Source organism: Apium graveolens, chromosome 9 (assembly GCF_009905375.1).
Source record: "Apium graveolens cultivar Ventura chromosome 9, ASM990537v1, whole genome shotgun sequence".
NCBI lineage: Eukaryota > Viridiplantae > Streptophyta > Magnoliopsida > Apiales > Apiaceae > Apium > Apium graveolens.
This window is the reverse complement of record NC_133655.1, coordinates 33,226,026-33,239,929: the sequence shown is the minus strand read 5'-3', so window position 1 is coordinate 33,239,929 and position 13,904 is coordinate 33,226,026. Positions and strand designations below refer to the sequence as shown.

The window sequence follows — 13,904 nt, the reverse complement described above, 5'->3', positions numbered from 1 at the left end:
GGGTGAGGTTCTGATTTCGAATTTGAAATAAACTGAAATACACTGATTATTTATGACTTTAACCTATCTAAATATGTGATATACATGTATATTCTTTGTATATAAGTGTATCTATTTTCAACATTTAAAAAAAATAATTATATGTACAATTCATTTATTTTATTAAAATATATATATTAAAAATGTACGAGACATAATTTTTAAACTAAAAATTATTTAATATATAAGGTAATGATCCGATTATATACAATGTTTAACTTTATATCTTAAATTTAATTCTTTAAAACTAATTCTACAAATATTCTAATAATTATGGTCTTTAAACAAAATAAGTAATTATGTTTAGAGTTAAATAAATTGTCATTGTTTATGACACTCATATATTATGTGTGTATGATTAAAAACACATGTAACAATTTAGCAAAAAAAAAAAAAAAAAAAAACACATGTAACAATTTGGAGTAGTGGTAAGAAGATGTGCATGTGAATGTAAAGACCCGAGTTCGTTACTTTTATATAAATATTAGGTAGAAGGGCAAAATCGTCATTTTACTGAGATTAAAAAGTCTCACTAATTTTATAGCCATGTTGGGCTATTATATATAGAAGAGATAGTTTGGCTAATACATAATTTTGATTTGCTCTAAAAATAAGTATTGCTGTAAGGGGTTGTTTGGTTCGTTAAATCTGGAATCAAGTATAGATTTTGATCATTTTAACTCATACTTGGTGTTTGGTTTTGAAAAAAAAAATTTAATACTCATTCTTTAAACACCCCATATATGGTTTTTCATACCCAAGTGATAAGGGGTATGAGAGAGCGGTATGAGAATCAACTTTATAATTACTATTTTAATTTCTATTTAAAAATTTAAATATAATTTTTTAATATCAAAATAAATATATGAACCAAAAATATATTAAAATAATTGACTTAAAATATTTTAAATTAAAGATGTTCATTCCGGCACTAAATCAAACACATGATATAAGATATGATACATCAATCTCATATCACCTTAACTTGATTCCTGATTACAACTCCATACCACGTCTTGAACCAAACGACCCCTAAAGAGTTTGTTTAGTATCTCCTGATAAACACATATTAAATATTAAAATTTATGAATTTAATTCATTTTAATTGGTGTAATTGTTGCGAGCATTTATCATTATTTAAAAATGCAAGCCCGTCAAAATACGATAAATTTATCAAATTTTGTGATGTGTCTACAAGCATACATAGAATAACCGTAAATACGTTAACAGCTTTGTAAGCGTCATGATTCTAATTTTGTAACCGTAAATATTTTTTTATGTAGAATATATGTAATATTTCAATTATTTCGAGCCATATTTAAGTTTTTCCAGTTCAGTACTTTAATTAATACACAATATGCTTCAATAATATAAGAAAACTAGCCTAAAACATGTGTTATCCACGAATTATTTGAAATAAAAATTTTAAGTTATGAAACTTATTTATTTGAAATTTTAATAATATGATTTGATAATACTTATTAGTATACGCATATGTCTAAAAGTTAGTAATACTACCGTTTTAAAAAATATTGTAATGATTGAAATCTATATTTTTATTACTATGTATAGGTGTGTTAATGAAAGATTATTGTATTTAATTAAAAAGTAAATTTTAGCTAAGATCAACAATATACGAATTGTTATTAGTATGTTAATCACTGACCAAATCCAATTAACTATATTTAGATTTATGTTAGTTTAATATGTTTAAATCTGAATCAATGGCAAAAAATTTACGTGTCAATGGCAAACAATTTATGTTAATTTGAGACACGTTATATCAACCAAATTCAGCTAATTATACTTACTATTCTGTTTAATTTTATTTTAGTCAAGGGTGATTATTATTTTATTTTAGACCGAATGGATAATATGTATTATTTTGTCTTAATTTGATGACATTATATCGACTCCCCGAATTCTCTTTCAAATTTTTTATTTTGTTATAGACCGGTCCAATAATATAATATTTTTAGCGGGATCAGTAATATTAATTATTTTATTTTAGCCCGATTCTTCAAATCCAACTAACTATATATAGTTTTTTTTATTATTTTTTTAAAATTGGATCAATAGTATAATTTTGTTTAGCCCGACGGGGTTGATTTTATATATTATTTTATTTTAACGAAAATCATTAGACATATTATAATTCTATTTTGAATATTTATCTGAGATTGTTTTATTTTAAATATTACTATAATTATGGTGACCATACCAAATACTAACCAAATTTTCAATGTTTCATTTTTAATATAATAATATATATTGTGTTTTTGCCGAAATATTTCAACCCTCATCTCGCAGTAGTTATTGGCTTGCTTTTATTTACTTGTTTGAGAATAGATATAGGGAATGAGAATTAAGTTATAATTTTGTGTTTTATTCAATTTTTCGATATACTGATTTTTACCGAAATTACTGCGTTATCAAAATATTTATGCTTATTCTAATTTATATATATATATATATATATATATATATTAGTAGAATATATGTAATACTTCAATCATTTCGAGCCATATTTAAGTTTTTTCAGTTCAATACTTTAATCAATACACAATATGCTTATTAATATATGAAAACTAGCCTAAAACTCGTGCGATGGATGAATTATTTTTAAAATTACATAATTTTTTTGAATTTAATTTGAAATAAAAAATTTAAGTTATAAAACTTATTTATTTGAAATTTTAATAATATGATTTGATAATATTTATTAATATACATATATGTGTAAAAGTTAGTAATACTACAGTTTTAAAAAATATTGTAATTATTTAAATATATATTTTTATTAATATTTATAGGTGTGTTAATGAAAGATTATTATATTTAATTAAAAGGTAAATTTTAACTGAGATCAACAGTATACGAATCTGGTTATTAGTCTGTTAACCACTGACCAAATCCAATTAACTCTATTCAGATTTATGTTAGTTCAATATGTTTAAACCCGAATTAATGGTAAAAAAATTATTGTCAATGAAAAAAAATTAATGTTAGTTTAAGGCACGTTATATCAACCAAATTCAGCTAATTATACTTACTATTTTGTTTAATTTTATTTTAGTCACGGGTGATTATTATTTTATTTTTAAACCGAATGGATAATATGTATTATTTTGTTTTAATTTGATGACATTATATCGACTCCACGAATTTCCTTTCAAATTTTTTATTTTTTTATAGTCTGATCCAATAATATAATATTTTTCGGGATCAATAATATTAATTATTTTATTTTAGCCTGGTTCTTCAAATCCAACTAATCATATGTAGTTTTTTTATTTTTTATTTTAAAAATTGGATCAATAGTATAATTTTGTTTAGCCCGGCCGAGTTGATTTTATATATTATTTTGTTTTAAGGAAAATCATTAGATATATTATAATTCTATTATGAATATCTATCTTTATATGAGATTGATTTATTTTAAAAATTACTATAATTACGGTGACCAAACCAAATATCAATGAAATTTTCAATTTTTCGTTTTTAATATAATATAATATAGATTATGTTTTAGCCGAAATATTTCAACCGTCATCTAGTAGTAGTTATTGACTTGCTTTTATTTACTTGTTTGGGAATAGCGAATAAGAGTTTGAGGCAATTCAGTTTGATCGTACGATCCTACTAATATATTTAAACTTTTAAATTTATAATTTTAAAATTAGATGTCATTTTCTTATTACTTTTTTCAATTCGGTTGTTTATTTCATTTTTTGATTATAACCGAATTTCTTTAGTATGGTTCGGTAAAATAACTGAAATTAACCTGATTCTTATCATTTTATGATTTATGGGCTTAGTCGGTATTTTGGTATTCGGTATTTTGGTTCGATTAGTACTGAATAATCAGTCTTAATGGTGACTATACTTGACACTATTTTTCAAAATAATTGTCAAACTTTCATAATTTTCTAACACGTGTTTTCACATTTTCAATAATGATTTTATCAAATCACTATCCGTACTCGTAACTTTATTACCAAAACACATAATATTACTAAACATATAAATATAAACACAATTCAAAGAATCATAAATATTTTCACTTATTCTAATTCAATGAACCATGTTCGTGACACAGAATATGCCAGCACCTGACAATTCCAAAGGCATGAACGGCCCGCACCCGCATAAAAAGAGATTCTTAACACGGGATATAAAAAAAAGATCCCCCATTGGGAATGAAATTATGTGTCCAGCTTTCATTTTTTTCAACCTCCTCACATAAAAGATTACGAATCAAAACTTTAATAAAAATATAAAAAATAGCATTCACCTGTTGAAAAAGCTCACAATCAGTGTGAGCATGTACCGATTTTTTAATCGATGCTTAGTATTAGCATCAATTTACAAAACTCTATGCGACACTTTCACAATAACAATATGTCATTAATTTGAAAATTAAAAAATGTAATCACTATTTTGAATTTTGAAGTTAAGTCTAAAATACCCCACCAACCATTTGTAAATTTACACCTTAAATATATTATATAAGGGAGAAGGTTTAATAGGAGTTGATGACCCTTTTTTTTATTATTTTAAAAATTAGTGTTTAATGTTTCCAAATTAGTTAACTTAGGGCAAATCCAACGGTGATCCAAAAATCCAAATTTGGGGCAGATTACCCCAAATTTCATTCCAACAGTGATCCAAATGGTGATCCAAATTTGGATCAGTGAACAGTGATCAAATTTAGATCAGTACTGTTCACTTATCCAAATTTGGATCACTTGATTTAATATAAAATAATTATTTTATTATTTGTAGTTTATGAGATTTTAAATTAATTTTGGATTTTTTAATTATATAATTAATAACAGTATATAATTAATAGTTAACAACATTTATTTTTAACATAAAATTTAAAATAATGAGAAAACATAATTTCATTAAAATTTAAATAGAAATACAATATGATAATCGAATACGACCGTGATTTAAGTGCGCCAATTGACTAGTCAGAAGTGCCGGATCCAGAAGTTAAGACTATTATGATCGATGAAAATACTCGATTTTAAGAATTTCTGAACCGTCATAGGAAAATAAAAAATAAAAAGGCATTTATTGCAATTAGAGATGCATTAATTAAGTATTTGTGGGAAGAATATACTAATTCCGAAAATTAGTGTGTATCAATGATATTTTGTATATTAATTATTACAATAAATGTGTTTTTCGTAAATTAAGTGCACAATATTAATAGTTTTATGTGTATTAATTTTTTTTATTTAATTAATTTATGAAATGTTATATAATTTGTTAATAATGATTAAAAGATAAATTTAAGATAAAATTGCTTATTATGATATTTATATATTATTATATGTAAAAAATAATTTAGATCAAATATGTGGATCACACTGTTGGAGTTGATCAGAAATTTGGATCAATATTTAGATCAGTTGGTGATCCAAATTTGGATTTTTGGATCATAACTGTTGGATATGGCCTCAGTACCTTTAGGGGGCGTTTGGTACGAGGTATTCAACAAAAGGAAAGGGAAAGAATTAGACTCATTCCCTTTGTTGATGTTTGTTTAGTAAAAAGAATCATTCACTTTCCCCTTTTTTAGTGATAGGTTAACCTCAAATTCCTCAAACTCCATTACCCACCTCCCACCAGGTATTTGAACTCCCTTTCCCCCTTTTGGTTTTCTTATTTCAATTATAATTTAAATCTTGGACCCAAAAAATAGATCAGTATGTAAAATTAATTTAAAAATTTAAAAATGATTTATAATTTAGTTTTTACAAATTAAAAATAATTTTTATATAAATTTATATGTTAATTTATTAAAAAATTAATGGTTCTATTAAATAATTAAATAAGTTGGTTTATTATAATGCTAATATATTATATTGTTGTAATATAAATATATTTGACTATATTGAGATTGATTAATATTAAAAAATCAAAAATAAATATAATCATGTAAATTTTCATTCCGTTTCCAGATTTGAACCAAACACATACAACAATATTGGGTCATTTCTTCCCTTTCTCCTCTTTTCCCTTTCCCAATTCCATTCCGTTTCCCTCACATGAACCAAACGCCCCCTTAAAGTAATCTAATCTTGAAATAATCATATCACTATCCTGTTGAGAATCTCGGTTAAGCCTATCGAAAGAGTCTCAGTTGAGGGAAAGAAAGACATCTATTATATATATAATAGAGCGGGGTTAGATAAGACATTTTATTCCACTTAAAATTACTAATTTAACTCTTATTAATAAATACAAATAATTATCAAATTTAATATCATTTATTAATTACACCTAACCTAAGTCATTATTACTCCATATAAATAAATACAAATAATTATCATATTTAATAACATATGTTAATTACACATAACATATTAATATTAATAATTTTATATATGTTACCATTTTATTATTGAATATTAACAACCTATAATTATCTTTCAAGAAAAAAAAATATAATTAGATATCTAAAATTTAATAATATTTGCCAATATATGTGGGTAGCACTCCGTGTAGTACTCTCTTATACAGAGAATCGCGGAGAAATATTATTTAAAAAATATAATATTTATATATATATTTTATTTTTTATCATATATAGTTATAAATTTTAATTATCAAGTAAAAAATCAAAATTACACAATTTTTATTTAAAAAATCATTGAAATTATTAAAAAAGTTTAAATTTGTTCTATAGCAGAATCACAGTAGAATCACACTTATTAAAAATTATTCCACTATAGAATCAAATTTAAAATCAAGTAATTTTATCAAATTTTAATTGTTAAATTTTTTGTTATATTTATTATTCTAGATTAGCATCGAATTTAATATTTTTTAAAATAAAATTTTACAATTTGTGATGAGATTCTATAATAAAAACAACGGTTCTCCACGGTTCTCCACGGTTCTCCATATAAGATGATTTTTCACGGAGTAAAGGCTTATATATATATATATATACTAAATTGTTTTTTTTGAAGACTCTATATAAAATCAATTTATTTTTAGCAAATAAATTTAATATGTTAGCTAATCTGAGAATGACAATGTTAGTGTATGAAGTATTAAACCCAAAAAATATAAGAGATATTCTCTTTATATATTAATAAAAAAAAATGAGTTATGAGGGGGTTTTATAATAAAGTTGAGATTTTTATTATATGGTCAAATCGATTATAAACTAATATTGGTGTGAAAATTTGAAATATATATAATAAAATATTAAAATATCAAGTTCATTGTGGTTAGAGAAATGTTCAGTCTAAAGATTTTTTTCATAGTTATAAGTAAAAGATTTATAAAATTACAGCAGTTTTACAAAAATCGGCAATTTCGCCGATAAATCGCGGGAAAGCAACCAAATGATATTACAGAGCAAAATTGAAACATAAAACATTTTTGTCATTTTCGATCAAAATCGGTGATTTTTCGATCAAAATTCGATGAATCAAACACACGATTTGAGGCTCTGCAGAGAAGAAAAGGAAGAAGAAATATACTCAGTCTTGAGTTGGCGAAGAGCGACGATTTTAAATGAAGAAATCGGGCGACCGCCGAATGGAAACTGGAAAGGTAAGGGAAGAAGAAGAGAAAGGTATAAAAATGATTAAGACTCGTATTATTTTAATAAATAATGCACACAAAATAATAAATAACTCGGTATGGATGTACAAGTGACAATATGGAAATTTTACACATCTCAAGTATAATTATTTTACTTATATATTTTAAAAATATCTAAAATATGTTCAATTTTATTCCGATTTAACATTTCGATAAATAAATTGATAGTTCAATCGATTTAATCCAATTTTCAATTTCTATAACCATGGATTATTGCCCTAACTATTAATGTATTTATCATAAAAATTGAAGTATACTGGAAAATGTATTCATATTGTCAATTGTACAATATTATATTTAATATGTTGGCTTTCATATTCAATTATTACATTTTTAACGAGGAAAGTAAGAATGACCTCAAATTCACTATATTTTGTATCACTAATTGTACTATATAAACAACTGTAGTAAGTCTTTAATTAACTTCGTAATATTCCATTCTTATCAGTTGTCTCTCATGAATTATAATTATTTTCATGAGAAATGTGTGTTTTCATTTGCATAAGACTTTGATCGTATATTTTTATTTCATTGTTGCACATTCAATTCATTTTTAGAGAAAACACGTGAATTATGCCATCGATCTCAATTTTAGAAAGAAATATATTTTTTAATCAATCCATTAGAAATCAACATGAATATATCATCAATAATTACAATCAAAATAATATTAATTCACGTAATATAAAATATGGACGTGATGCACGAGTTATTAAGCTAATTTTTATAATAACTTTGCAATGTTAAGATGTGGACATCAGATTTTAAAAAATAGACCGCCAATTAGATTAAAAATGTCATGTGAAGATATTAGTGGAATATATTTTGGTTAAAATAATTTTGATAAAAGCGCGGAGGGAATGTATTGGGACCATCTCACAATACACACCCGTGACTCCAATTTGGAAGTTGCCTAGGCCAACCCCCTAGTAATTATTTTCACACAAAAACAAAAGCATGTGTACTGGCAACTCCATAGCATGGTTGTCACAGATAATACCAAGAACAAGACCCACGAGATTCTGGCATTAGTTGGTTTAGAATAGGTTCCACAATGCAGTATTTACTGATATTCGATAACAAGCAGACACTTAACCACCGACTCGACTCAAATACGACCATCGTTTTTTACTAAATAGTAAGTCTATGAGATGAAAATTGTTTATCATAATAATTTAAAAGGCAAAGATAAGTTTTACATAAGAGATCCAACAAGAAATGTGAACGAAAAGACAAATGGTACAGAACTAAAGCTGACTTGTCTGAAAAATTCAACTTGTTCATGATACTGTTTCATTACCACTTATTACAAACTACCATGAAATTTTCCCTTATCAAAACTATCCATTTCCTCTACTAACTTCTACCACTGACAAGTTATATGTACTTGCTTGTTCAATAGATTTTGTACTACTGCTTCACTCCAGTCATATATGTTTGCGGTTCAACCAGCTTTTTCAGACACATTCTGAAACACAAAGAGACACTGTCATAAACATGAAGAAGATGATGGCCTATTTTCAAATAATGTTCTTAGTTTGCACAACTTTCTTGTCAGGTTTCAAAGGTGAAGAACCACTTAGATTACTCAATGATGATGTACTAGGCCTAATTGTGTTCAAAACAGATCTCCATGATCCATTTTCGCGCCTGCATTCGTGGAACCAAGATGATATATCACCATGTTCTTGGAGCTATGTGCAGTGTGATCCGGTAACAAGCCGCGTCTCCAGTTTATTACTAGAGGGCCTAGGCTTATCAGGAAAAATCGGAAGAGGCCTTCAAAAATTGCAACATCTTAAGGTACTGTCACTGTCCAAAAATAATATTAGTGGTACCATTAGTCCTGAATTAGGTCTTATTACTAGTCTTGAAAGACTTGACCTCAGTTATAATACTCTTTCGGGTGGTATTGATCCTTCTTCTTGGACAAACTTGGTAAGTTCAATTAAGTTTCTTGATTTTTCAGAAAATTCACTGTCAGGGCCTTTACCGGATATTCTGTTTGAAAATTGTTCGTCTCTTCGTTCACTTTCGTTTTCTGGGAATTCTTTTGAGGGTCCCATTCCTAGCACACTTTCTAAATGTAACTCTCTGAATAACCTTAATCTTTCCAGCAACCATTTTTCCGGAAACCTGAATTTTGTTTCAGGGTTTTGGACACTGACCAGGCTCCGAACTCTTGATCTTTCATACAATGCATTAACGGGGCCTGTCCCAAATGGTGTTGCAGTTATACATTACCTAAAAGATCTGAGGTTGCAAGGAAATCAGTTCTCAGGATTAGTACCAGCTGATATTGGGCTATGTCCACACTTGAATAAGCTAGATTTGTGTGATAATGTTTTCACAGGAACACTCCCAAATTCACTGCAACAGCTTAAGTCTTTAAAATATATGAGCATATGCAAAAATATGTTGGATGGAGATTTTCCTCAATGGATTGGTAAAATGAGCAGCCTTGAATACGTAGATTTTTCAAGTAATAGCTTTAAGGGGTTTTTGCCTTCATCAACGGGTAACCTCAAGTCCTTGACTTATCTAAGTCTAGCTGATAATTTATTCAATGGTAGCATACCCGAGAGCTTGTTTTCTTTGGGACTAAGCCATGTGGATTTATCAAGGAACAAACTAAGTGGTTCAATTCCTTCTGCTTCAAGTAAATTGTTCGAGTCTCTTGAAATGATGGATCTTTCAGCGAACCAGCTGACAGGAAATATTCCAGAAGAAATGGGCTTGTTCTCAAAGTTGAGATACTTAAACTTGTCATATAATACTCTCAAGTCAAGAATTCCTCCAGAGCTTGGATACTCTCAAAATCTAACAGTATTAGATCTGAGTTACAGCTCCTTCTTCGGTCCAATCCCCGGTGATATATGTGAATCAGGTAGCCTTCGAATTTTGCAGTTGGATGGAAATTCTTTGACAGGTCCAGTTCCTGAAGAGATTGGAAACTGCTCATCTCTTTACTTGCTGTAAGTCTTCTGCTTACATTCTTGGTTCCATAATCAGACACACATTTCAGGTGTTAGATTTCAAAGTAGACAAAAACTGTTAAGTAATTTGGCAGGTAACAATGAGTAAAACTGAACATATGAAAAATAAAAAAAAAAAAAATCGTTAAAGTTTCATTGAAAGTAGTCAAGTCTCAACATAATAGCTAATGTTTAGTATTCGTTCCGTAAAATGGCATTTCTAACGTATACCTTAGCATCTATGTCAGGCAGATTCTTCTTTGGTATTTATTACAACAAGTCAACAACACTTCTTTCAGGGTTTTTTTTGTGTAGACAAATTTTAAGCATATTTAAGTTGTGCTATTTTTGTTACAGGAGCTTGTCTCACAATAATTTGAGTGATTCCATTCCAAGATCAATTTCAATGCTGAAAAAGCTCAAAATTCTAAAACTTGAGTACAATGAGCTGAGTGGAGAGATACCACAAGAGCTTGGCAAAATGGAAAATCTTCTTGCAGTCAATATATCCTACAACAAGTTAATAGGAAGGCTTCCTGTTGGTGGAATATTTCCAAGCTTAAATCCTAGTGCATTGAATGGAAATTTAGGTATATGTTCACCTTTGTTAAAGGGTCCATGTAAGATGAATGCCCCCAAGCCTCTAGTGATTGATCCATTTTCATATGGCTATCAAAATGGTGGGGAGACCACAGGGAACGACTCAAAAAGACCCAAACAATATCCTCCACACAAGTTCCTCAGCGTATCTGCTATTATATCCATATCAGCTGCAGTTCTGATTGCAGCAGGAGTGTTAGTGATAAGCTTGCTTAACATATCTGCACGGAGGAGGCTTACATTTGTAGAGAATTCACTAGAAAGCTTGTGCTCGAGTTCAGCAAGGTCCGGAACTACATTGTCCTCGGGAAAACTCATTTGGTTTAATTCAAAAACATCACCGGACTGGAATTTAAGTGCAGAAATGTTGCTTAACAAGGCTACTGAAATTGGTGGTGGAGTTTTTGGAACAGTTTATAGGGCTTCATTTGGAGACAATGGTAGAAATGTGGCTGCAATAAAAAAACTTGCGACATCAAACATAATTCAGAGTCAAGAAGATTTTGATCGAGAAGTACGAATCTTGGGAAGAGCAAGGCACCCTAATTTGGTAGAACTAAGAGGGTATTACTGGACTCCTGAGCTGAAACTTTTGGTAACAAATTATGAACCAAACGGGAGCTTACAGGCTAAACTTGAAGAATCACCTCCACTTTCTTGGTCCAACAGATTCAAAATCATTATGGGTACAGCTAAAGGACTTGCACATTTGCACCATTCCTTCCGGCCTCCAATCATTCACTACAACATAAAGCCGAGCAACATTCTGCTGGACGAAAATTTGAACCCGAAACTATCAGATTTCGGACTAACAAGGCTGTTGAAGAAACTCGAAAAGCATGTTGTAAGTAACAGGTTTAAAAGTGCATTAGGCTATGTGGCACCAGAATTAGCTTGTCAGAGCTTAAGAGTGAACGAGAAATGTGACATATATGGATTTGGGGTACTGATACTTGAGCTAGTGACTGGACGAAGAGCGGTTGAGTATGGAGAAGACAATGTGGTAATACTAAATGATCATGTTAGAATATTGCTGGAGCAAGGGAATGTATTGGAGTGTGTTGATCCGGGCATGTGTGATTATCCAGAGGATGAGGTATCTCCGGTTCTTAAGTTAGCCCTGGTGTGTACTTCCCATGTACCATCAGACAGGCCTTCCATGTCCGATGTTGTACAGATTTTGCAGGTTATCAAGGCCCCAGTTCCATCAAGAACGTAGGCATTCTCTGCAAACATTGAAACTTGGTTACAATTTTACAACTCTTTTCGTTCATTGTATCTTGCTGATTCTTGTTGCCCTGTATGTTAATTTAGTGCACCGGTCCCGTAAGACCTATGTACGTTGATGTGCAAGATTTGTTTAAATGCTAATTCTCATTTGACATCCAATGTAGTTAGTTGTATCATGCTTTTACAGTTTTAGCTTTTCTTATTTTGTATAAGACAATTTTACATTGCCTGTAATCTGAAAGACACTACTTTTTTTTTATCATCATCAAGTTAAGGTAATTCTTTTATCGAATCAAGGTGAGATTAGATTTTATCAAATTTAGAAATTATGTTCAGACTTGACCCGTATGTAAACCAAATCGAGTTCGAGTTTGTTTACGTGTTTCTGAGTCAGTGCGATCAACTGGAAATTTTAAATTATTTTATCTCTGATTCATTAAATTATATTAATACTAGATTTTATTAATACGATTCAATATATAAAGTTTTGTTAATTCTTGTACTTGCATATTATTGATATTATATCTTATTATCTCCGTTAATAATCATAATAGTGAGTAATTGTAACAGACTTATATCAACCATAAGAATGCACAAAAGAACTGGAATTTTCAAATTTAGTTCATCACAAGATTAGACAATTCAGAGAGGTACCAAAGTCTAATGACTAACATAGCAGCGACTACCAAAAGATCTAAGGTTTAACTAACCAACTTTTTACACTATTTTCCTACAACTAATATAAAAGATCACCCATATCCTGAAGCAAAATAGTATGTCATGGCACCTGAACTTCATCTTCACTCTTCAAATGAAGAAAAGTAGATAAATATTAGCCTACCCAGCCCGCTTGTACACTTTCCTGTTATTTCTGGGGCTTTTCTAAAAATAACGGTCACCAAAATCATGAGCACTACTATGCCCATCATGTCCATTAAGACAAATAATCGAAAAATGACAATTTTAAAGAAAATAGAAATAGAAACAATCGCTAAACCAACAAATAAAGAAAAAAAATGTATACTCGAAATATAACCTTCATTTACCAGAGTGATCAACTCCAGTGGCCATCAATTTTGTATCATGCATATACTAAACCTATCATTTGTGGCTGATTACCATCATGTAGCCACAAAATTTCAATTACAAAGCCATCATGTAATACAAGGTTGTATACTTTTGATGTTTGTCACAAGAATCAAAATATGAGGAGACTTTTAAATCAAGCTTACTGTGATAAATAAATAAAAATGATACACTCTCAAAGTATAGAGGAATCTCAAACATGCTATCTAAACGGAAATAAGATGATCACAAGATACCAACAATAGAGCAAAAAGAACGAGAGGTCAGGAGTTAATCATTTAGCAAAAAAAACAATAGAGCAAAAAGAACGAGAGGTCAGGAGTTAATCATTTAGCAAAAAAAACA

General features: G+C 28.8%; 1 protein-coding gene across 1 annotated transcript; it reads left to right on the top strand.

Moving 5' to 3' along the window:
• Positions 1-8,882: 8,882 nt before the first annotated feature.
• LOC141684014 (probably inactive leucine-rich repeat receptor-like protein kinase At3g28040) lies at positions 8,883-12,636 on the top strand. Its single transcript, XM_074488845.1, has 2 exons — positions 8,883-10,643; positions 11,001-12,636. The coding sequence occupies exons 1-2, from the start codon at positions 9,166-9,168 to the stop codon at positions 12,460-12,462; spliced, it is 2,940 nt and encodes a 979-aa protein (XP_074344946.1). The 5' UTR covers positions 8,883-9,165; the 3' UTR covers positions 12,463-12,636.
• Positions 12,637-13,904: the final 1,268 nt, after the last annotated feature.